The following is a 26,704-nucleotide window of genomic DNA, read 5'->3' as shown; positions in this document are numbered from 1 at the left end:
AATTCTCCTCCTTCCTTAGATTCTGACTTTCCAGATATTTCTTCTCCTTCTCCTCTCTCCAACTTCTAAATATGAATGCCACCATATGATGAGAGCCAACTAGCAAAGCACAAGCTGACCTCGTTAAAACCAACCAACCTGTTTGGCCACAGTCCCCGACTTGAACTACCTTCTCCTAACCTTCACAGGGCAGGAAGTGAAAAGGGTGCCACAGTTAACTATGATATTGTCCAAATAGACTATGGAATATATAGATCAAGAAGGTTCAAGAAAATAATTAATAAATTATCGGAGCACATACTACATTTGTACAGCCTAACTATGCTGACACATTGAGCAGTTTCTCGTCCTGAAATTGGAAGGCCTTCATTTTCTGGGTTGCGCTGCTGAGGCCAGGGCAGACCTGGGTTGGGGGAAGGTGACAGACAGGAGGGGGCAGGTGGTACAGAGGAAAAGTCATCCTGGGTTCTGGCTGGAGCCTAGCCAGCTATTTTCATGAGGCTTATCCACTTGGGAGTTTCCAAAACAAATCAAGGGGCATTTTAGAGAAGCCAGTGTTCTCATAATTTTGCAGCTGGGGGCTGAGCATGGAGATGACTCTTTCGTACCCTAAGCCAGGTGAGGTATGGGAAAATGGACTGTCACATGTGCATCCACAGTGGTTCTGCCCAGGAGTAACACAGTGAGGTGAAGGCCTAACACCCACGTGATTTACGGTCCTATCACAAGCCTTAATATTTACGTGTTATGATCCACGAGATCCTGGCCTCCTGAGAGTAGTCTGGGGCCTCCACATTGTCAGGTAAATCTGTGATGATGGTGAATATCATTGTATAAACTTGCCGACCTTTCTGATATCCTTTTGTAAAGTATATAACCAAGGATTTACCCTATTGAAAAACATGAGCTATTTATCTTTTTCTTATTGATTTATAGAGGCACTTTATATATTCTGAATGCAAATCCTTTGACAGATATAAATATTTTTCTAGTCTGTGGCTTGAATTTTCACTCTCTTAATCTTTTTGGTAAATAGAAGTTCTTAATGAAGCATAGAAGTTCCAACAGTTAATGAAGCACACAAAGTATTGCATTTTTCCTTTTATTTTAGAGCTTTGTGTCCTGTTTAAGACATTTGCCTATCCCAAAGTCATGAAAACTTTCTTCTATGCTTTCTTCTATAAGTTTTATTATTTTACTTTTCACATTTAGGTCTGTGATCCATCTCAAATTGATTTTTGTGTATGATTTCCTAATAGCATTTTTAAACAGCTTTACTGAGGTATAACTTACACATCGCCAAATTAACCCATTTAAGGTAGTTTGATGACTTTTAGTAAATTTAGACAGTTGCGCAGTCATCAACACAATCTAGCTTTAGAACACTTCTGTCGCTTCAGGAAGTTCCCTATTCGCAGTCCGAGCCTCATTCCCACTCCCAGTCCCAATCGAGCACGGATCTGCTTTATCTCTGTGGCTTTTTATCTCCCAAGAAGACTAGTAAAATACATTCCTGCCCAGCAAAGTCATCCCCTACTCCAGAGCAGAAGTATATTCCCCACCGTATTGATGCCGGGCTTGGCCGTACAACTTTCTTTGGTTAACGGGATCTAAAAGCACATGATGTAAGCCAAGACAGTTCACACGAAGTGTCTGTCAAAGGAGTCAGGGCTGTAAAACTTTGAGGGAGATGTGAAAGAAAGCGAGAGGGTGTTTAAGTCAAGAAGCGCCAACCCAAAGTGCCTGGGCAGAGATCGGGTGAAGGATAAATGGCTGCAGGCACCAGAGAGCGGGACAAAGCAGACCCTGGAGCACAGCACCTGGCTCGTGGCAAGGCCGTTGTGCCCAGGGGTCACTGAGCTATGGCCCTCCAGGACTGACACCAACAAAAATTCCTGGCATGTGGACTCAGAATGTGAATCTCAACTCCTACTGGACACATAGGGACTTGGGGTGTCTTCAAAGGCTAGCTTCTGGGGGCTTAGGCTAGGCCAGAGAAAGGCTGACCCACCAGCTGCAGAGGGTTGAACAGAGGGTCATCTATGACCTACAGTACAACAGAGACGGACGGAGGGAGGATGCGGATAGAGGGCCAAAGACAGATATCAGGGGATACAAAAAAGGATTAGGGTTGGGGGTGGAAGGCGGAGACCAAACAGACTCCTACAGTCCCCGGACCTAACCCCAAGGTATTTGAATAAAGTACCCAGCAGTCTTGGTTACTGAGAGCACATCGCCTAGTGGGACAGCTGTTGACTTCAAAACACCTGCTTGCTCATTTTCACAATGCCTTGTTGTGGTGGTTTTAAAACATGGTAGCAGGTGCCTTGATATACCTCCCATCGAAAGCTAGAATCTGTATTTCTTCTTCATAATCTGCAGCGGGCTTATAAATACTTTGACCAATAGTGTACGGCAGAAGTGATGCCATGTGACTTCTGAGGCTGAGTCACAAAAGAACATGCTGCTTCCGTCTTGTTTGTGGGGTGCATTCACTCTTGGAGTCCTGAGGTGCCATGTAGGAAGAAGGCAGACTCCCCAAGATCCCCATGCTGGGAGGAAGCTTTCAAGTCATTCCAGCCCAGTTACTAGATAATGTGAGTGAAAAAGCCTCCAGATGATTCCATCCCTCAGCTGTCTGAGTTAGGCCAGGTGATGCCCTAAACACCACTGAACAGAGAAGCCTTTGTGCATGTGCCCTGTCTGAATTCTTGACCCACAGAACTAGTGAGAATAATAAAATGGTGGTGGTTCTACACCACCATATTTGGGGCAGTTTGTTATTCAGTCTTCTCTGCAGGAAGCCCTATGATTTCCTCCTTAACTTTTCTCATTTCGTTGTGCAACTCAAGCCTGAAAGCACTTGAGAAAGTTATGACTGGCTCAAGGGATAACTTCCTTTCAGAAGCGAATTTCTGTTGATTCAGTACACTCTTTAGTATATCTCCTATGCAAAAGTCATATTGGAAACAGACAGGCAGACACCCTGAACTCTCAAATGTCTCAAGTACTGTTCCTCATATAACAACAGAAGATGAAGATTACACAAAACACATTCTGCTTAGAATATTTGCAGGTGGCTGGTGTATGAGCTCAGATAAGATTCTGATGGAAGCAGAACTCTTGCAAAGGAAATACTCGTTAGTAGGCATATAAATCAGGAAGGGCTGCACAAAATGCTTTTTCCCAAGCACTGCCTACTTCACTTGGTCTTCACAATCATCTTCGTCTGCATTAAAGGACAGACCTGTTATTAGTAACTTGAGCAGCCTAAACTCTCAAGTTCAAGCCTTCAACATCCTGAGGATCACGTCCTATTTTTCCAGCTCTCATTCTCTCACTGCCCACTCCAAAACTCTTCTCTTCATTCTCATTGGGATCTACCATGCACTGACCCTAGAATTTTTTCACCACTTACCTTGCCCCTTAAGTCTTCACTTCCCTCCTTGCCCAGCTTAGATGCCCTGGCACATCACAAGTGCCCCTGTATACACTCATAAGTTTCTGGTCTCCTTGATCTCCATTCTAGTCACTTGGTCAAACCACTACCACGGTTAAATCTGTTCTCCACCTGTTCTATTAGCCATAAAGTGAATGGCCATAGTTGAAATAAAAATCACACGACCACATGGAATTGTATCACTAAGTTCATGATACCTCACCTCAAGTGGTCCCTAAGTGCTGCCTGGCCATCCTACTGCTACATTTCTCCCAATCCATCCACTGTCCTTCTCGCCAAGAAAACTACGCTGTTCCACACATCTTGGCTTGTCATCAAACCTCCCACACCCCTCTCCCAACCTTAGTATTAGGAAAAAGGGTATCCTTTTCCTAATGAAATAGTTAAAACAAAGAAAGGTGTAAGAAATAATATAGCAAACATACATCTACTCGTTACCTCACTTTGCCAAAACTTAACATTTGGCCATCGCTGATTAGTTTATTTTAATAAATTAAGCATTACAGATACAGCTGAAGCCCCTTCTGTGCCCCTCCATGAGCCCCTCCCTCCATATCCAAACACATCCACTATCTAGAATTTGATACCGACCCACAATCACACAGACACCTCGACCACACACTCCATCCCCAGGTGCCAACCCAGGTTTTTCTAAATGTCCACCAGGCTCTGCCAAGGACAGGCATTGGCCTGCTGTTGCTTCTCGATGAAGCCAAGTATCCCTAGTGCCCGCTGGAGGGGGCACACCTATACCTCAGAGAGGCTGACTTTATAGTGGGGACCACCCACCTGTACTTTAGACTTGGCCTTTGGCTGCTGAGAGTTTGTAGTAAAAATATGGGCAGAGCAGGAGCAGCGCAGGGGTCTCCTGCCCTGCTCTGTTGGAGATGTTATGGGATGAGACGGAGTGTAAATGAAGAGCATCTTGAATGCTTGGGCTGCTCCAGAACTGCAGACACCATTACGAATCCACGAAGCTATGTTGAGTTGCTAGAAAAATGTTTCAATAGAAGCGTAAGTGTTATGGTCAATGTCTTTAAATACTTCCTACTCAAGTGACCTAGAAGCAATGACACTTCATTAATAATGAACTCATATAGTCTCAATTTAAAGTGGGGACATCAGGTTAATCGAGGGATCAATTTTAACATCACTAAAGATAGGACAGCCAAAAATATCTTCCCCTTATGTGATCAGACTCTCCAGAGAGAACCAAGTTAAAAACATTTTTGTAAATCTCTGTATTGTCCCCTTCCCTGACCCTCAACATACTTATTAGACAGTCTGGGACAAAGCACATATCCAATGTGTCCGTTGAGTTGAACTGAATTGAATTAGCTTAAAATATGCAATAATGGAAGCAATTCGTTGGTTGGAATGTGAAGGTCTCACTGAGAACCACTCAAGCAGCCATGTGTGCATCAGTGGTCTACATACAACTCCTCCAGAATATATGAGGCTTCTCCCCATTTATAGCGACTGCTTGTTAGTCTTCCAGATTAAGCTGCAGAAAGGCTGTTTCTTGTGTAGAATCTACTGGTGAGAATAAACTTGATATGTTTCCCTGAATGGACAATGGGCATAAAAGGGATCATTTTCTCCATTTTTGATTTAGGTGCTGAATATGAGGATCAGACCAGCGAAAGGGAGAAACAAGATGATAAAGTCAAGCCTGGTGACAGCCAAACCTACGTCTGGCAGGTCCTGAAAGAGAATGGTCCAATGGCCTCTGACCCACCATGTCTCACCTATGCCTACCTTTCTCATGTGGACCTGGTGAAAGACCTGAATTCAGGCCTCATTGGAGCCCTCCTGGTTTGTAGAGAAGGTAAGTGTAAGAAAGGGTAGGGTTAAGAGAAAATAAGCAGGGAAGTTCAAATACCTGGGTCTGTTTATAAAAGATAGCATTTATGTTCTTCCGTCTGAAAGAGGTTCCTTTTCCCTAGCATCATGCCCACAGAAAGAAGAACCCAGTTTCTGAGAGGAACAGATGCCCACCCTCTGCTGCCACAATGCATTCTAATGGTCAAGAAAAGCCAAACTCTGGGATTAGGTCTCCCTTCTCAAAGCACTGCTACTTTCTACTTCAAATATCCTATAGATTGTCCTAGTAGTGCCTTTTGTAAATTTTGTGTTAGGTTCCTGAAAGCTCCATGGAGGTAAACACATCTAAGTGTATAAACGATGATGTATAAACCAGTTTAAGAGGTCAGTTTGTCATCTGTAACCCAAAAGCATATAAAAATCTGAGAAAAGTCAGCATTTATTTGTTTATAACTTGTTATTTTAAAAACCATCTTAATTTTAATCAAACGTTTTAGTTTATAGTTTAATAGCAAAAAATAAATTAGGGAAGTTTGCATAATTTATTTTAATCTTAATTTTTAATGGTGAAATCAGCTTCGTTGGACTTTTATTTTGTTCTAGTTATGAATCTGGAAAGCTATGGGAAGATATGATATGCATATCCTCACAATTTTGTGGCTTAAAACGACAACAATCATTTATAATTTCTCATGGTTTCTGTGGGTCTCTTGTGGAATTTGGGAGTGTTTTGACTTAGTGGCTTGGAACACTCAAATACCAGAAGTTTTCTTCACGTGGTCTCTCCAGGGGAGCTACAGGGTAGCCAGACATTTTTTTTCCTTTTAAGTAGAATTTGTTTTTCAGAGTAGTTTTAGGTTCATGGCAAAATTAAGCAGAAAGTACAGAGAATTCCCAAATACTAGCTGCCCCACTACAGACTCCCCCACTATCAACATCCCCCGCCAGAGTGTACATCTGTTACAACTGATGAACCTACGTTCGCTCATTATCATCACCCAAAGTCTATAGTTCACATGAGGGTTCCCTCTTGGTGATGTTCATCTGTGGGTTTGGACAAATGTATGATGACAGGTAGCCACCATTACAGTATCAGATACAGTAGTTTCACTGCCCTTAAAATCCTCTGTGTTCCACCTATTCATCCTTCCCTCTCCTACCCTCTGGCAACTCCTGATTTTTTTCAATTGTCTCCATAGTTTTGTCTTTTCCCGAATGTCATGTTGTTGGAATCATACACTATGTAGCGTTTTCATATTGGCTTCTTTTCACTTATAAATATGCGAAAAGGGAGGGAGAAGAAGAAGACCAGAAGAGTCTGTACTAGTTTCATTCGGAAGTCTGATCCCTCATATACTGAGTTCAGTTTTATTTCATAGCCACGATTTGTGACAAAGTGCTAAAACCACAGTATGTTATTTGTAGGATGTAAAGGCTAATAAAACAATGAAAGCATCAAAACATGTGTTTACATATAAACTATAAGTAAATAAGTTTAAAATCCAAAGAATTCTTTGAGAGAAAATTAAATTAAAAAGTCAATGGAGGTTCTACTTCTGGGTAAGATGGAGGGATCACACAGCACCTTTTATCCTCCGCTTAACTCAACTACAGAACTTTGACAAGATGCACAGCCCAGCCATTTGGAAATTCTAAAAAGCAAACAGAACAGACAGATCAGGAAAAGGCATCAGAATTCAAAGTACCACCAAACTGGTGGGGAATTTAATGTCTGAATCGATATTTTTTTTCCGAAGAAGACATACAGATGGCCTATAAGTATATGAAAATGTGCTCCACAGCACTAATCATCAGGAAAATGCAAGTCCAAACCACGATGAGATACCAGCTCACACCTGTTAGGATGTCTGTTATCAAAAAAGCACAAGAAGAAACAAGTGCTGGCGAGGGTGTGGAAAGAAAGGGACCCTTATGCACTGCTGGTGAGAACGCACACTGGTGCAGCCATGAAGGAAAACAGTATGGAGGCTCCTCAAAAAATTAAAAACAGAACTACCATATGACCCAGCAATCTCACTTCCAGCTATATATCCCAGGGAAATGAAATCAAAATCTCAAAGAGATATCTGTGCTCCCATATTCACAGCAGCAGTATGCACATCAATCAAGATATAGAAACAACCCAAATGTCCATTGACATGGATAAAGAAAATGTGACATATATAGATATATATCACAGTCACATACACATACACACATACACACATGTGTATATAATGAAATGTTATCTGGCCTTATAAAAGAAGAAAATCCTGCCATTTGCAAAAGCATGGACGAACCTTGAGGGCATTATGCTAAGTCAAATAAGTCAGTCACAAAAAGACAAATACTGCATGATTCTACTTATATTAGGTGTCTAAAATAATCAGAATAGTCTTAAATTCTCAGAGTAAAGACTATTATTGTGGTTGTCAGGAGGCGGGATAGAGGGAATGGGGAGATGTTATTCAAAAGCTACAGAGTTTCAGTTATACTAGATGACTCAGTTCTAGAGATCTGCTGGACAACATGGTGCCTATAGTTAAAGTATTGTGCACTTCCAAATGTATTGAGGGTAGATCTCATAGCAAATGTTCTTAACACACACATACACACACACACGCACACGCACACACGTTGACCCTGGGTGGTATGGGATATGTCTATTCTGTTGAGCTGGTATTATGGGTGTTTTCCTATGTCCAAACTGATCAAATTATATACATTAAATATGTGCAGTTCTTTGTGTATCAGTTATATCTCAATTACACTGCTAAAAATTGTATTCTATATACTATCAATGAATAACTGAAAACTAAAATTTAAGAAAGAATGTTTACAATATCTCCAAATATTGAAAACTTAGGTATAAATCTAACAAAACATGTACATTGTGTGGTGAAAAGTATAAAGTGCTGATGAAAGAAATGAATTAGAATTAAATAAAATACTGTTTGTGAACCATAAGATTCAACATAGTAAAAAATCTCAATTATCACCAATCTATAGATTTAATGTAATTCCAATCAAAATCCCAGCAAGATTTTTTGTAGCTATAGACAAGCCGATTCTGAAATTTATATGGAAAAGTAAAAGGACTAGATTAAGTAAAATGATTTTGCAAAAGAATAATAAATTTAGGGGAATAATTCAACTTGATTTTACGATTTACTGCAAAGCTACAGTATTCATAACATGCACTGGTTAATGGAATAGACTCATAGATTAATGGAATAGAAGAATCCAGAAATAGATCCACACAGGTTTACCCAATAAAAACAATTCAGTGGAGGAAAGGATAATCTTTTCAACAAATGATGTTAAAACAATTGGACATCTATATACAATGATTCTAAACCTTACTACTTACACAGAGATGAACTCACATGGGTTGTAGACCTAAATGTGATATGTAAAACCATAAAACTGTTAGGAAACGTAGCAGAAAATCTTCATGACCTGAGCTTAGGAGAAGGGTTCAGAGAAGACACCAAAAACACAATCTATAAAAGAAAAAAAATTGATAAATTTGACTTCATCAAAATGAATAACTTCTGCTTGTAAAAAACACCACTATTGAACAAAAAGACAAGCTACAGACAGGGAGAAAATATTTGCCTATCACATATCTGGTAAGGGACTTACATCCAGAATATATAACGTGATCTTAAATCCCAACAAGAAACAAATTACCCAATTTTTTAACGGGCAAAGGATTTGAATAGACACTTCACCAAGGAAGAAACACAAGTGGCAAGTGAGTACGTGAAAAAATGTTCAATGTCATCAGCCATTAGAGAAACGCATTTAAAACCACAGTGAAATACTGCTACACACCTATTAGAATAGCTCAAGTAATAATTTAAAAATTGTCAAGTACTCTGGCAAGGGTACAGAGCAACAGGAAGTCTCATACATCATTGGTGGGGGCTCGTGTTGGCAAAACCACTCTGGAAAACAGTTGAGCAGTGTCATACTGTGATTTATAATAAAAATATATGTATTCGATCTTCATCCCATTCCTGGCAGAGCTCCTAAAACCCTTAGAATTTCCTGTGATTACAGAGATAAAGGTGTCTTTTGTTATGACCGTGAGGTGACTTTTAGAAAGCACCTAAGGTTGGGGGCTGTTTGTGGCACCAATCATGTGATTAGAGGGTTGGCACTTTCAGTCCCACCCCCTCGACCTTGAGGAGAGGACAGGGGCTGTAGGGTGAGTCCAATTGCTAATGCCAGTGATTTAATCGATGATGACTATGTAATAAAGTCTCTGTAAAAACCCAAAGGACGGAGTTCGGGGGCTTCTGAGCTGGTGAGCACCTAGAGGTGCTCCCGCCCTTTCCCTGTACCTTGCCCTGTGCATCTCCCCCATGTGGCTGTTTCTATTCTATCTGGTTATGATAAACTGGTAATCTAGTAACTAACATGTGTCTCTGAGTTTTGTGAGCCAGTCTAGCAAATGAATGGAACCCAAGGAGTGGGTAGTTGGGATGGTCAGAAGTACAGGTGACAACCTGGACTTGCCACTGGCCTCTGAAGAGGGGTGGGACTGAGCCCTGAACCTGTGGGAGCTGATGCTGTCTCCAGGTAGATAGGGTCAGAGTTGAGTTAAATTATAGGACACCCAGCTGGTTTCTCAGAATTGCTTGGTGTTGGGGAAAAAACCCACACACTGAAATTGGTGTCAGAACTGTAGGCAGTGTCTTATAAAGTTAAATATAAACTTCATTTCCATTCCTGGTATTTACCCTAGAGAAATGAAAGTTTAACATTCATACAAAATCTGTACATGAATGTTCGCGGCAGCTTTATTTGTACTAGCCAAGAACTGTAAACAACCTAAATGCCCTTCGACAAGCGAATGGCTAAAAAAACTGTACAACATCCATACCACAAAGTACCACTCGGCAATAAAAAGAAATAAAGTATTGACATGTGCGACAAAATGGATGGGTCTCAAAGGCATTATATTGAGTGAAAAAACCAGTCTCAAAAGGTTATATATTGTATGATTCCATTTATAACATTCTCAAAAATACAAGTCTAGTGATGGAGAACAGATCAGTGGTTTCCAAGGGTATGACTATATACATGAATATATTATGAATACACATGAATATATACACATATATATGTATGTATATATACAGTGACTGCAAAGTGATGATAAACGGATAGAAGCGGGGAGTTTTGGGGGGACAGGTGTTAGAACTCTTCTGTATTCTGACGGTGGTCGTTTCATGAATCTATGCCCGTGTCAAAACCCGTAGACTTATTCACCAAAAGTAAAAGTCAAGTTCACTATTTGATCATTTAAAAAATAAAAGAATTAAAATGTTTTCAGACAGCTTTGCCTGTAGTTTAAATCTGTATGGGGGAGGTTCACTCTCACAGTCCAATCTAATTTTTACTTTCCAAGCCTCAAGGCTACAAGAGAAAGAAGAACATCATAAGCATAAAACTTCCTAGTGGAAATAAGTCTGCAAAGAACACTTGCCAATCAAATGAAGAAATACACTACTAAGAAAGACAGCCAATAAATTCAATTATTAAAAGCAAGCTCATTTTTAATATAACAACTTTAAATATTGCTATACATGGTGTTTATTTAAAGTTTGAGTATAGGTGTTTAATATGGACAGTTGTTAATTTGCTCATAACTTTTTGTTCGTTTACAATTACAGAATTAAAAATGTTAAAGGCATAATAGAAATTCTCTATATTAATTGCCTATATGCACGTTTTCCGTGAACAGTATGTATGGGTTTTGTAATTTTTCTCTCTTTTATATTTGCTCTGAATACATATGTATTTCCAAATGTATTGAGGGTAGATCTCATAGCAAATGTTCTTAACACACACATACACACACACACGCACACGCACACACGTTGACCCTGGGTGGTATGGGATATGTCTATTCTGTTGAGCTGGTATTATGGGTGTTTTCCTATGTCCAAACTGATCAAATTATATACATTAAATATGTGCAGTTCTTTGTGTATCAGTTATATCTCAATAACACTGCTAAAAATTGTATTCTATATACTATCAATGAATAACTGAAAACTAAAATTTAAGAAAGAATGTTTACAATATCTCCAAATATTAAAAACTTAGGTATAAATCTAACAAAACATGTACATTGTGTGGTGAAAAGTATAAAGTGCTGATGAAAGAAATGAATTAGAATTAAATAAAATACTGTTTGTGAACCATAAGATTCAACATAGTAAAAAATCTCAATTATCACCAATCTATAGATTTAATGTAATTCCAATCAAAATCCCAGCAAGATTTTTTGTAGCTATAGACAAGCCGATTCTGAAATTTATATGGAAAAGTAAAAGGACTAGATTAAGTAAAATGATTTTGCAAAAGAATAATAAATTTAGGGGAATAATTCAACTTGATTTTACGATTTACTGCAAAGCTACAGTATTCATAACATGCACTGGTTAATGGAATAGACTCATAGATTAATGGAATAGAAGAATCCAGAAATAGATCCACACAGGTTTACCCAATAAAAACAATTCAGTGGAGGAAAGGATAATCTTTTCAACAAATGATGTTAAAACAATTGGACATCTATATACAATGATTCTAAACCTTACTACTTACACAGAGATGAACTCACATGGGTTGTAGACCTAAATGTGATATGTAAAACCATAAAACTGTTAGGAAACGTAGCAGAAAATCTTCATGACCTGAGCTTAGGAGAAGGGTTCAGAGAAGACACCAAAAACACAATCTATAAAAGAAAAAAAATTGATAAATTTGACTTCATCAAAATGAATAACTTCTGCTTGTAAAAAACACCACTATTGAACAAAAAGACAAGCTACAGACAGGGAGAAAATATTTGCCTATCACATATCTGGTAAGGGACTTACATCCAGAATATATAACGTGATCTTAAATCCCAACAAGAAACAAATTACCCAATTTTTTAACGGGCAAAGGATTTGAATAGACACTTCACCAAGGAAGAAACACAAGTGGCAAGTGAGTACGTGAAAAAATGTTCAATGTCATCAGCCATTAGAGAAACGCATTTAAAACCACAGTGAAATACTGCTACACACCTATTAGAATAGCTCAAGTAATAATTTAAAAATTGTCAAGTACTCTGGCAAGGGTACAGAGCAACAGGAAGTCTCATACATCATTGGTGGGGGCTCGTGTTGGCAAAACCACTCTGGAAAACAGTTGAGCAGTGTCATACTGTGATTTATAATAAAAATATATGTATTCGATCTTCATCCCATTCCTGGCAGAGCTCCTAAAACCCTTAGAATTTCCTGTGATTACAGAGATAAAGGTGTCTTTTGTTATGACCGTGAGGTGACTTTTAGAAAGCACCTAAGGTTGGGGGCTGTTTGTGGCACCAATCATGTGATTAGAGGGTTGGCACTTTCAGTCCCACCCCCTCGACCTTGAGGAGAGGACAGGGGCTGTAGGGTGAGTCCAATTGCTAATGCCAGTGATTTAATCGATGATGACTATGTAATAAAGTCTCTGTAAAAACCCAAAGGACGGAGTTCGGGGGCTTCTGAGCTGGTGAGCACCTAGAGGTGCTCCCGCCCTTTCCCTGTACCTTGCCCTGTGCATCTCCCCCATGTGGCTGTTTCTATTCTATCTGGTTATGATAAACTGGTAATCTAGTAACTAACATGTGTCTCTGAGTTTTGTGAGCCAGTCTAGCAAATGAATGGAACCCAAGGAGTGGGTAGTTGGGATGGTCAGAAGTACAGGTGACAACCTGGACTTGCCACTGGCCTCTGAAGAGGGGTGGGACTGAGCCCTGAACCTGTGGGAGCTGATGCTGTCTCCAGGTAGATAGGGTCAGAGTTGAGTTAAATTATAGGACACCCAGCTGGTTTCTCAGAATTGCTTGGTGTTGGGGAAAAAACCCACACACTGAAATTGGTGTCAGAACTGTAGGCAGTGTCTTATAAAGTTAAATATAAACTTCATTTCCATTCCTGGTATTTACCCTAGAGAAATGAAAGTGTAACGTTCATACAAAATCTGTACATGAATGTTCGCGGCAGCTTTATTTGTACTAGCCAAGAACTATAAACAACCTAAATGCCCTTCGACAAGCGAATGGCTAAACAAACTGTACAACATCCATACCACAAAGTACTACTTGGCAATAAAAAGGAATAAAGTATTGACATGTGCGACAAAATGGATGGGTCTCAAAGGCATTATATTGAGTGAAAAAATCAGTCTCAAAAGGTTATATATTGTATGATTCCATTTATATAACATTCTCAAAAATACAAGTCTAGTGATGGAGAACAGATCAGTGGTTTCCAAGGGTATGACTATATACATGAATATATTATGAATACACATGAATATATACACATATATATGTATGTATATATACAGTGACTGCAAAGTGATGATAAACGGATAGAAGCGGGGAGTTTTGGGGGGACAGGTGTTAGAACTCTTCTGTATTCTGACGGTGGTCGTTTCATGAATCTATGCCCGTGTCAAAACCCGTAGACTTATTCACCAAAAGTAAAAGTCAAGTTCACTATTTGATCATTTAAAAAATAAAAGAATTAAAATGTTTTCAGACAGCTTTGCCTGTAGTTTAAATCTGTATGGGGGAGGTTCACTCTCACAGTCCAATCTAATTTTTACTTTCCAAGCCTCAAGGCTACAAGAGAAAGAAGAACATCATAAGCATAAAACTTCCTAGTGGAAATAAGTCTGCAAAGAACACTTGCCAATCAAATGAAGAAATAACACTACTAAGAAAGACAGCCAATAAATTCAATTATTAAAAGCAAGCTCATTTTTAATATAACAACTTTAAATATTGCTATACATGGTGTTTATTTAAAGTTTGAGTATAGGTGTTTAATATGGACAGTTGTTAATTTGCTCATAACTTTTTGTTCGTTTACAATTACAGAATTAAAAATGTTAAAGGCATAATAGAAATTCTCTATATTAATTGCCTATGTGCACGTTTTCCGTGAACAGTATGTATGGGTTTTGTAATTTTTCTCTCTTTTATATTTGCTCTGAATACATATGTATATATATGAAATATAATTATATGGGCTTGTATTTTGTATGTCTTTTTTATTTCACTTTTCGGTAACTTATTATTATTGTATTTTACAAAAATAGTAGTCTGCAACAAATTTGAAATTAAAAAAGAAAGTTCTTTACTCCAAATAGTTTTAGAAGCACTGCTATCGTAGACATAACACTGAAGAAATAATGTAAAGTTAATACAACGCCAAGACACCAAGGACCACATCTGTGCTTACTTTCAAGCAGTTGATGAAGTAATGTCTCCTCCCAGTGCCAATTTCCTATGAAAAGATTTTCGATAGAAGATAAATGCTCACTTCTTTTTCAGGGAGTCTGGCCGAAGAAAAGACACGGACCTTGAATGAATTTGTCCTACTTTTTGCTGTATTTAACGAAGGTTAGTGCGCTGCAGTCTGAATTTTGGGCTCCTGAAAGAAAGCAGTTTTATTAACTTAATCTGGTACCTGAGAATGAAGGCTGCTATTGTCCAGAGGAAGTGATTATGGAAGAGAAAAAAACACAGTTACTGTTCAGGAATGAAGGGGTCAGGGATGAAGAGGAATTCCAAAAACAAGGATGCGGCCTCAGCTGGGTAACAGGTTGGCTTGTCCCCCTCATTAAATCCACCAACAAAGACTTTCCGCTCAGCTTCAGAACATTTTAATAACAATTGTGTATGGTATATATTCCAGGTGCACATGATGACACACAGTGAGATGATTACTGCAGCGCAGCTCATGACATATCCATCTCCTCAGAGTTACCATTTTGTGTGTGTGATGAGTACACCTGAAATCTCTCCCGGCATATTTCCGGTGTTCCACACACGCTTAGTAACTATAGTTACCATGCCCAGATCTTAGATCTCCAGGACTTATTCATTTTAAAGCTGAAAGTTTGTCCCTTTTAACCAATATCTCCCCATTTCCCCTACCTCCCAGCTCCTGGCAACCACCGTTCTAGTCTCTGCTTCAATGAGTATAGCATCCCTTATCTTCGTCTCCTACTTTTAAGTAACTTTTAAGCAACTCTGGCAAATTACTTTAACCTCTCTGTGTCTCAGATTCCTCAACTTTGAAATTGAAATAATACTACAGTTGACCCTTGAGCAATGTGGGGATTACGCCGACCTCATGCACAGTGGAAAATCCACGTATAACTTTTGAGTCCCCCAAAACTTAACTATAGTTGTCCCTTGGTGTCTGCGGGGGATTGGTTCCAGGACTCCGTTTCGGATCCAAAAAATCTATAGATGCTCAAGTCCCTTATGTAAAATGGTGTAGAACAATGCACACGGCTAGCGTTTCACGTCCAAAGATTCTCAACTGTGGTGGGGATGGAAATTACCATTTTCAACCCACGGTTGGTTGAATCCACGGAGGTAAAACTCAAGGATGCTGACAGCCAATTATATGTTATTGAAAAAACATCCGTGTATAAGTGGATCCACGCAGTTAAAACCCATATTGTTCAAGGGCCCACTATACTTTTTTCATAGGATAGTTGTGAGGGTTGAGTGAATTTAATTAAATACTTTAAAACACTTTGTGGCACAGAGTGGGTGCTCGATAGTATCAGTCAGTGCCTCTGTCTCCTCCTCCTCCCAGTCATGTAACCAACGGCACGATCGTCTGTTCTCTCTTATCCTCCTTTTCCGCCATCTTTTGTACTGAGACCCCCATCGTCTCTTTCCTTAGCAGTCCCTGTCTTTTTGTGTCCCCTGCCACTTTTTTAGTACTATAGAGCCAGAGGAGCTTACTGAAATGCAAATCTGACCTTTCCACTCCAGCCTTTAAAAATCCTTCAATTTTAACTCAGGCAAAATACAAACTTGTTAACACAAGGAAGTGTGACGAGTTTCTGATGACCTGTCTAGCCTCATTGTGCTCCTCGTCCTGCCTCCCCTTCCAGGTTCCAGCCACACCGAACCCGATTTGCATCTCACCCAAACGTGCCATGCTTTTTCTTGCATCTAGACCTTTGCTTATGTCGTTTCCTCTGCTGAAAAAGCCTGTTTCCAGCTTCGCACCAAATAAGTTTCTCCTTCTCCTTATAGTTGAGTTAGAGACCATTTTATATATTTCCACAACACCTTGAATTTCTTCCTCATAATACTAAATCGTTCCCTGCTTTATTTAAAATTCATCTTCTTTGACCTCATATCCCTTTCCCTTCAGGCAAAGTGTAGTTTCTTCTCCTTTCTGCTCCCATAATGCCCTGTTCTCATCTCTGTTACATCACTCTTTACTGTAATTGTCAGCTGCTCTGTCTAGTCAGGCTAAATTGGACGTACTTCGGAGGCAGAGGCTGTCTTCTCTGTCCTCAGTGCCTAGCACTCAGTACTGCTCAGTAAATATGTCTGGATGAGTGAACAAATCAGTGGGTGAACAGATAAATGAACTTAGGAGAATTTCCCCCAAAGTCTGAGTGCTTCGGGAAGTTTCAGCATTAGTTGCCAGTCCGTCACACAAAGGGACAACTTCAAGGAGCTGCTGTCCAATATTTACCACGTTTTCACTCTTAGGAACTTCAGGGAAGAGGTTGGGAAGCTTTCGGGTTCTCGAACTTTCATCACTATAAGCTGGATGAAACAATTGGGACACAGCCAGGGACTGACCTTTCCTACGATGATTTTCATCTGCTTCCTTTTTAAATAAGCTAATGAATAGAATGAAATTCCCAGGGTACAAACTAAGCAATTTTCTCCCTTCTCGTAGTTATCGTTTGTCATTGTCCCTTCCCACCTACTGTCATGGACAAATAAATATAGGGAGAGATCATTTTGAGCAGGAAATATCTGCTTTTTGGTCATTGTCTTCTCCCTCTCTCTCACCGACTCTGAGGGCATGTCACCCATTCCTCCTGTACTGACAGAAATGCTTGCGGTATGAGCAGTCTTTGCCCCATGGGAGGGAGAGAAGGAGAAAGGGAGGATCATTCATGAGACAGACGCATTTGCATCCTTTCTCATCAGGGAAGAGTTGGTACTCAGAACCAAATGCATCCTCAACACAGGCGATGGATCCTGCGTCTGTCCGGGCCCGGCCTGAAATGCACACAATCAATGGCTATGTAAACCGCTCTCTGCCAGGTATGTACGTTCGCACCTGCTCAAGAATCCTCAGGGTCTTCAGCATGCACTACCAGAGCTCTTTTCTCCACTTCTCAGATAGCCCTGCACCCCAGAAGAAAGTCCAAGGAATTCTGGCCTCTGGGGGAGTCTTAAAGTACAGTGGCTGATTCCTCTTCCAGTTACCTAAAAACGAAGGCCTACCCATGTACACACAGCTCACAGATTTCTCTTGCTTTTCACTTAAATAAAAGTGGCAACCAAAGATGAACAGATATTTAAGGAAAGCCTGAAACATGAAAGGGATATTCAAAGATAAACAAAGAAAATAATAATCCCAGAAGAAAAAGCGATAATGCTTAGAACAGAAGAGAACTTGTCAAAAGCTCTAGTATTTTAATAAAGATTCGACCTGATACTGCATCAATAAAGTAATAACAGGGTTCTATGGGGAAAAAAAATAAGAATATGCTTGCAAAAAGTAGGAATATGATGGTCAGAAAACAAACTCAATAGAAGATAGACAGAATAGATAAAAATCTCCCAGAAAGTAAAACAAAAACAGATTGAGACTATATTTTAAAACTGTTTTTAAAAAATTAAAGGAATGATAGAAGAAAGTGTTCAGAATGCAAAGATTTGAGTCTTCATATTAAAATTTGCCAAAAGGAGAAATAAAAAAGAGATCCCAACACAAAATTGTAGAGTTTCAGAGAACAAAGAGCAAATAATTAAGTTTCCCCTGGGAGAAAGAGGTCACATACAAAGACGTGAGGATTAGACTAGCCATGTGATGGAGCAATACCTTAAAATTTCTAAGGGAAAAGTTATTTTCAACCTAGAATTCATAGCTTTGGGAGAAGAATAGAGACATTTTCAGAAATGGCAGCCCTTAGAAGCCATGAAAGATGTACTAAGGTAAAACTAGAGAGTAAATCAAGAAAGAGGAAGTTAGAAAATTAGGAAATTCAGAAATTCAAGAGAATAATGAAGGATGAAAAAGGATATTGTCTTAACTCTTTTCTACATTTTCCAATCATTCTATAATGAATATGCACGATTTTAGAATTAGGTAAGAAATTAACTTCCCAAACATGTAAGTCCCTGCTCTCACATAGCTTATAGCATAACAGAGAGACATGCAGTAATCAAATAATCGTAATAATAAATATCAAATTAAAAGCCAAGAACTAATCTGCAGGAAAATTATATAAGTCTATGAGCATATAATAAAGGAGACTGATCTAGACTGGAGGGTCAGAGAAGGCTTCCCTAGGGCAGTCCCATATAAACTGAGCTTTGAAACAACATTAGGAATAGGGAAATGAGGAGATGTGAGATAAAACTGGAGTGGAAGCAGGGATCAAGCCATTCAGGGCTTCCTAGGCCTCCCTAGGGAGTTTGGACTTGATTCTATATGGAATGGCAGCCCCTGAAGAGTTTCAGGCTAAAGGATACCATAATCGGATCTGAAATGCAAACATATCACACTAGTTTCCTTGTGGGTAAAAGGCTTGGAAGGGAGTATGACCAGATATGGGAAGACCAGTACAGAAGCTATTCCGGTGGTTCAGGTAAGAGGTAATGGTAGCTACCTTGGATTAAGATGGTGGGGGTAGGAATGATGGTGAAAATAGATATATCTGAAAGCTTCAGGAGTCAAAATAGGAGACAGCTGCATCCTAGTAGTTAACAGCATGAGATCTAAAGATACTTTGAAGCTGCTTGGCTTCAAAGTTGAGCAATTTAATTAACGCCCCTAGGCACGAGTTTCCTCTCCTGTCGGAAAAGGATGATGATTAATAGTTTTTATATTCCTAGGGGTACTGTGAGGAGTGAATGAGTTAAAACTTGGAAAATACTTTGGACAGTGCTCGACATAAAACAAGGGCTCAGTAAATATTAAAATTATTAAATACATTGTCATAATTGGTGTTAGATTGGATGTGAGAAGTGAGAGTGGAGACAAGAATAACCGTCACTTGAATAATTGAATGCAAGATGGTGCCATTCACTGAAATAAGGAACTCTGGAAGAAGATGAGATAATGAAGGTCTCAAATTTGATTTTAGGCATGTGGGTTTTATGAAATATCCAGGTGAAGATATTGAGAAGGTGATTGTATGAGTCTGGAGTTATGGGAGAGGTCTGAAACAGGAGAGTTATCAGCATATGGATGATCACTAACGCCATGAGAACAGATGATATTGTTCAGGGCGAAAATATTAATTAACAAGAGAATAAGGCCTAGAGCTGAGCACTGAGGTGATCTAGCATCTAATGGATGAATAGAGAAGGAGGGATCAGGAAAGGAGACAGAAGAAGGAGCAGTCTAAGGATAGGGAAACAAACCCAGAGAGGTGTTGGTATCAAGGCCGAGGGAGGAGAGAATTTTAGGAAGGGATGGCCAACAGGTACAGATGAAGACTAAAAAATAGCCATTGGATCTAGCAGCGTGACAGTCATTGGTGACTTTGGCAAGAGCTGTTGGTTTAACAGTACCTCATTGTCCTTAGAAAGTTGGTTCCAAGTCAAGATAATAAAATTTATAGAGTCAATTTGTTCATCTTATCCTAGAAAATGTTTTCCATTTCAAATTCTCTACTTCTTGACTAGAGCTACCTTATTCCTACTTTACAGGTCTGACTGGATGTCACAAGAAATTGGTACACTGGCATGTGATTGGAATGGGCACCACCCCCAAAGTGCACTCAATTTTCCTCGAAGGTCACACATTTCTTGTAAGGAACCATCGACAAGCCTCCTTGGAGATCTCACCAATAACTTTCCTCACCGCTCAGACACACCTGATGGACCTTGGCCAGTTTCTCCTGTTTTGTCATATCTCTTCCCACCAACATGGTAATATCTGTGGCTCTTAAAAACTAGTATTATAAATACCTAGCTCTTCTTTTAATGGAATTGACTTTCCACTATCCAGTATAGGCTTATGTTAGGTAGGCTTCAACTGAGATTCCCTCGTTGCCAGTTTTTAGAGTATTAGTAGTGTTGGTGAATTTTTAAATACCTGTAATAGAGATAGGAGAGATCGTGTAGGGAGAAATGAGGTGGCAAAAGTGAGAAGGACAGTACATTATTGGTTTTCCAGCCTGATCCCATTAACCAGGCTTTAATACTATGGAGAGAGAGAGAGATGACAAGTCATAGCCGAAGAGATGTTTTATAAGAAATTTAGGGACAGTACATTATTGGTTTTCCAGCCTGATCCCATTAACCAGGCTTTAATACTATGGAGAGAGAGATGACAGGTCATAGCCGAAGAGATGTTTTATAAGAAATTTAGGGAAATGGAAAAAAAAAAAAAACAGCACTGCCCAGGTGGCAATCACAAGGGCTCCGGGGTATCAGTAGAGGTGTCCAGAGCAATAACCAGCAAATGCAAGAGGATACTGCAGTGTTCAATATGGGACACCAGACACTTGTGCACATGGAGGCACTCTGCAAATACCTCGTAGGAGATGCGAGACATCTGGGAAACTCAGAGCATGTCAGGGGATACTGGATATTGGGTGAAGGAACATGGAAATGGAGGTTGGTGAGCATATCTGAGGCACCACGTGAGGTTTTTAAGGACTACCTGATGAGGACTTTGCAGAGGGTCAAAGGTCCTGTGTAAGCAAATTGGGACAATGGTGCCTACAGTTTCAAATTACTGTGAACGTGACCTCGTTTGTAGGTACGGGCTGTGAAAATTCATATTACGTGATCATCTCACCCCCATCTTCCTTCTTGTGCATTTATTCTGCTAACTCTTAATCTTGAATCAGTCTATCAAGCCTCTTGGTCTACTCTATTGTAGCCATTGAGGGCCACTGGTGGAGAATGTGGAGAAGGCCTAGTCTTCCATGTTCGACAGCACTTGTTTGTCCCGATCACTCTCATATTAACTCTCTTCAGGTTCCATGGTTGCCTTGGAAAAGAGATTTGATCTTGCTTTGCATCTACTATTTTCCCCTTATGTTCTATGAGCAACCTTGTTTAGAGTCCTCTGTAGTGATGAAAAACAGGGACCTCTTTTCCTCATCTTTTACATAATATTTAAGAAATTTTTGACAAGACATTAGGGGACAAAGGGTATCATTCTGGGTAACAGGAAGTTGATTCTATAGGCGCAGAGGAATAGATCATTTACTTATATGCAGGTTGGTCATTATCTAGTTTGAGCCTGATTCTAAAAGGAATTTGTTTTGTTTTATTATTTTGACAACTTTGTTTTATTCTTTTGATAACTTATTTTAATTCTCATTTTTTCAGAAAAACACTTTGTCTTGCTGGATCTCTGACAAAAACCATTTTTAGATCTAGAACGAATTATGCTTAAGGCCACATTGACCCCCAGACTAGTTGTTTGCTGCTCCTGAAGTCTGCGCTGTTCCCCATCACCCAGTAATCAGGCCTCCCTTGTTAGTACTGATCTTCAAAATAGGTCTATGGCATGGATGGAGTAGGGATTATTATTCACATTTTATAAAGCATGAAGATGAGATGGAGACTGTTGAACAGACTTGCCGTAGGGCTTACAACTAATCACAGGCAGATATGCTCTTAAAAAATATAACATTTCTTTTATTTTGTTCTACTTTTTTGTTTTTATGAACTTGGACTGTGTCTTGAAGTTTATATCTACCCTAAAATGTTCCCTGATAAGCTATTATTAAGTCAGTGTTTCATGTCATACTCCACTGGAGTAAATACAGAAATCATTAGTTAACTGTAGGGGTGGGGGGGGTTGGTCTGATGTAGGCTTCCAAATGCTGAAAATATACATTTCCTCAAGTCTCCTTGTTTACAATTTGGGAGTGATAGGCTCAGTTCCAGTTCCATAAAGGAACTAGTCATATGTATTATAACAGCAAATGAGTGAGTCTTGAAAAAGGGGTAAAAACATGTGTTGAGAGAGAGTCAGGCAGAAGGGAAATGGCGAAGGCAAAAACCACAGGAAAGAAACTAGCCAGTACCAGATATGGGGAAGGCGACCCAGGTAAAGGGCAAGAAAGAGCACTGGTGTGGACAAGGGGACACTTCAGAGAGGGCCTTGAAGGCCTAAGGAGAAAGAAGTTGTAGAAGTTAAGGCAAGAAAGTCTTGTAGGAATCTGACACTGTTCGGTTTGTCTGACTCCAGATGGTATGGAAGCTTACGTTAAAGTAGAGAGCTGCCCAGAGGAACCCCGACTACGGATGAAAACTAATGAAGAAGAGGAATATGATGATGATGATCTTTATGACTCCGACATGGACGTTGTCAGGTTTGACGGTGACAACTCTTCTCCCTTTATCCAAATCCGCTCAGTTGCCAAGAAGCATCCTAAAACTTGGGTCCACTATATAGCTGCTGAAGAGGAGGACTGGGACTATGCTCCCTTGGTCTCCACACCCAGTGACAAGTAAGCAACTTGCTACTCTCTCTTCCCCGTACTCAAAATGTTCTTCCCAGTTATTCAAAACAATACATCCTCGAGATGTTTAGGGTAGATACACATACGCCATCAAATGTCAAAGCCATTAACATGTTTGGAAACTAAACCGGCTAAGCATCAAAGATGCTTGTATTTTTCTCACTCTTTTTCATTGATTAAATCACATCGGTTGTTTTAGAGGTGGAGTTTAGCTACCTGTCCTCTACCTAGAATTCTCCATTCCAACCTCTTTTTTTGTGTGTCTCATACAGAAGTTATAAAAGTCTATATTTGAACAATGGTCCTCAGCGGATTGGTAGGAAGTACAAAAAAGTTCGATTTATGGCATATACAGATGAAACATTTAAAACTCGTGAAGCTACTCAGTATGAATCAGGAATCTTGGGACCTTTACTTTATGGAGAAGTTGGAGACACACTGTTGGTAAGTTGAGAAAAAGATATAAAGTTGGGTAAGAAGTCGGGAGGGTTTTGAGTCTCTAAAAACTTCGTAATTCAGCCTTGTCTCTAATGGGAATTATCTTTTAAAAATTGCCAATGTTATGCAAATAAATGTAGGTTATAAATTTTTTAAATATACAGGATGTAAATTTAATGCCACCCATTAAACCTGCCACACATCTTTGAAATACTCATTTCTTAGACTTTGATACATATCCTTCTAAAACTTTCTCGCCAATTATATAGTACAGGAATCACCAAGATATGGCCTTTGAGCCAAATTTGGCTCATAGTCTGTTTCTGGACAGCTTGTGCACTTGAAAGGATTTTACATTCCTAAAGAGTTGTAAAGAAAAGAATAACAATAAGAATACGGGACAGAGACTGTCCCATATGACATGGCTCACAAAGCCTAGAGCATTTACCATCCAGCCCCTTCCAGAAAAGGTCTATTGACCCTTGACATAGGGTATTAAGAATGCTCATGCTGCAAAGAATAGAATACTCAATGCGGTGGTTTGAAAAAGGTAGGGGTGTATTTTTTCACAATCAGTTTGGAGCTAGATGGATGGTCGTGTCAACTCGGCAGCTCAAGACTGTCATGAACTATACATGGAGTGTCAAGCAGAGCAGCATGCACTAGGTACCAAGGCCAGAGGAGGACCCTAACTACATGGTGGAAAGCGAATATCATCACTATGATGGCCACCGAGAACAGAAGCCCCAACACTTCTGCCCACTGTGTCTTTGTATTGGAGTCACCAAGGAAGACACAGTATGGTCTAACACTGGATGGAACAATGCCTTTACTCACATAAAGAAAAGACATAGGAGAGCAAGAGTAGCTCCGACAGGGTGCACGAGCACCCCATGGTGGTTTGCTTCTGAGCACCTCTCTCATGCTGCAGGAAAAGGATCCCAACCCTCCCCTGTGGAGTCTGAAATACTGAAAGCTGCTGGCATGGCTGAGGCCCATTGATGCACATGCTTTGAAACAGAACGAAGGAACATTCATTGAAACTGAAACAGGGAAAGATTCTCACAAAAGGTGATAAGCCCGTAACAGGCTACGCGGGTGCTTTATTTCCTACTAAGGAAGTGTTCCAGGCCCAAGACTCTTTTTTATATGGCCAGGTGGAGGTTAAAAGACCGTACACATGAGGCTGCCTTTCCCAACAGGGAGTTTTGTTAGATATCGCCAAAATGCCTTTCAACAACTCTGTATCAATTTATACCCTCGCCAAGGGCATATGAGTGCCCTTTTCCCCACACCACTGACAATAATATATATTATACACATTCAAAACATTTTCCAACTTGTTAAGCAGAAGATTTATGTATTGTCTTCATTTGCATTTCCCTGGTTAGTAGAGAAATTGAATAGTGAGTTCATGTCTGTTGACTATTTACATGACACACACTGTGAATTGCCTGCTTGTAAATTCTGTCCAGTTTTTTATTAAAATGGTCATGTTTTGATTATATACTTATAAAAGGCTCTGTGCATTATAAATATTGGCACATTGTTATTTGTCTTCCAAAAATTTTTCTGTCACTTGTACTCTAAATCCTTTATGATGCCTTTTATCCTATGAAGACTTTTGATCTTTATATAGTCAAACTTTTATCAATTTTTCATTTACGTTTTCTGCTTAAGAATATCTTCATCACCCCTATGAGATTATAAAAGTAGCCTACTATATTTCACTAATTTACTTTTATAGTTTTGTTTTTACAATAAGCATTTTAATTGCTCTGAAAGTTACTTTTGAGTATAGTACATAGCGTCAAAAAAGGATTCCCTAAATGACAGCCAATTGGTCCTATCAATTCTTTCTTCGCTAATTTAAAAATACCTTCTTTATCAAGCACTAAATTGCTAAAATTTGTTCTCTTTAAGTGATCTGTTATCACACTATTTAAATGACTACAACTTGTGATACATTTTGGTATTTGTAGGGCAAGGCTTCCCTCATCATATTTCTTCAAAATTTTAAGTAGCTCTTCTTGTAAAATTTTTTTCATAAATTGCATTTACCTATTTTTGAATTAGACATTAAGAATAATTCAAAAGGCAAAAAAGAGTATACAATGAAAAGTAAATTTTCCTCCCTCTCAGACTTCCAACTCCATAGTCTGACAATCACTGCTGTCAGTTTTTATATTCCCATCCAGAAACAAGTATATGTGTATATATTTTACACAAAACAGAAGCACTATGTAAATTGTTCCGTACCATGATTTTTATTTCGGATATCATTTCATGTCAAGGTATACAGACATACCTAATTCTTTGATTTATGTAAGTTATACATACTCTGGACACCTTGCTGATTCCTATTGAGCTTTTCTATTGATGTAAGATTTTGAGAATTATTTTTTTATTTTTTATATAAAAATTTTCAAACATACCCAGAAATAGAGAGAATAGTAAAATAAACTTCTTCGAACACATCACTCAGCCTCAAAAGTTATCAACAAATGGCTAATCTCATTTCATCTATAAACTAACTAGGCCTAACAGACATCTATAGAAGAGTTCACCCAACTCCAACACAATACACATTCTCCTCAAGTGAACATGAACATTTTCCAGGACAGACCATACGTTAGCCCACAAAACAAATCTCAAAATTTAAAAAGAAAACTAGAGTCTAATACCCTTTATGAATATAGATACAAAAATTCTCCACAACACACTAGTAAACCAAAACCCAGCAATATTTTAAAAGGACTGTACACCATGACGAAGTGGGATTTATCTCAGAAATGCAAGGATGGTTTAATATATGAAAATGAATGAAATACACCATATGAATTGAAAAGACAAGAAGCATATGATCATGTAATGGGTAGAGAAAAAGGTTTAACAAAACCTTTCAAAATAATCAACAAAGAAACAATCTAATTAAAAAATGGGCAGAACACTTGAACAGATACTTCTCCAAAGAGGAAATACAGATGGCCAATAGACATATGAAAAGATGCTCAAAGTCACTAATCATCAGAGAAATGCAAATTAAAACCACAATGAGATATCACCTGACACCTGTCAGAATGGCCATCATCAACAAATCAACAAACAAGAAGTGTTGGCGAGGATGAGGAATAAAGGGAACCCTCATACATTGTTGGTGGGATTGCAAATTGGTACAGCTGCTGTAAAAAACAGTCTGGAAGTTTCTCAAAAAATTGAAAATGGATATACCTTTTGACCCAACAATTGGACTTCTGGGTATTTATCCAAAGAAAACCAAAACGATAATTCATAAAGATCTATGCTCTCCAATATTCATGGCAGCACAATGTACAATAGCCAAGATATGGAAGCAACCTAAGTGTCCATCAACAGACGATTCGATAAAGAAATTATGGTCCATATATACAATGAAATATTACTCAG

General features: G+C 39.1%; 1 protein-coding gene across 1 annotated transcript in view; it reads left to right on the top strand.

The window, feature by feature from the left end:
• Positions 1-26,704, top strand: part of F8 (coagulation factor VIII) — a 116,587-nt gene that overhangs the window by 19,240 nt on the left and 70,643 nt on the right. The window contains exons 4-9 of the mRNA XM_023520657.1: positions 5,076-5,288; positions 14,682-14,750; positions 17,328-17,444; positions 20,064-20,285; positions 22,567-22,828; positions 23,113-23,284. Of these exons, the coding sequence (XP_023376425.1) occupies positions 5,076-5,288; positions 14,682-14,750; positions 17,328-17,444; positions 20,064-20,285; positions 22,567-22,828; positions 23,113-23,284 (1,055 nt within the window). The remainder of the gene's footprint in view (positions 1-5,075; positions 5,289-14,681; positions 14,751-17,327; positions 17,445-20,063; positions 20,286-22,566; positions 22,829-23,112; positions 23,285-26,704) is intronic.

This window comes from Pteropus vampyrus, unplaced genomic scaffold (genome assembly GCF_000151845.1).
Source record: "Pteropus vampyrus isolate Shadow unplaced genomic scaffold, Pvam_2.0 Scaffold275, whole genome shotgun sequence".
NCBI classification, from domain to species: Eukaryota; Metazoa; Chordata; class Mammalia; order Chiroptera; family Pteropodidae; genus Pteropus; species Pteropus vampyrus.
The sequence above is the reverse complement of the archived record's forward strand: the minus strand, read 5'-3'. Positions and strand labels throughout refer to the sequence as shown.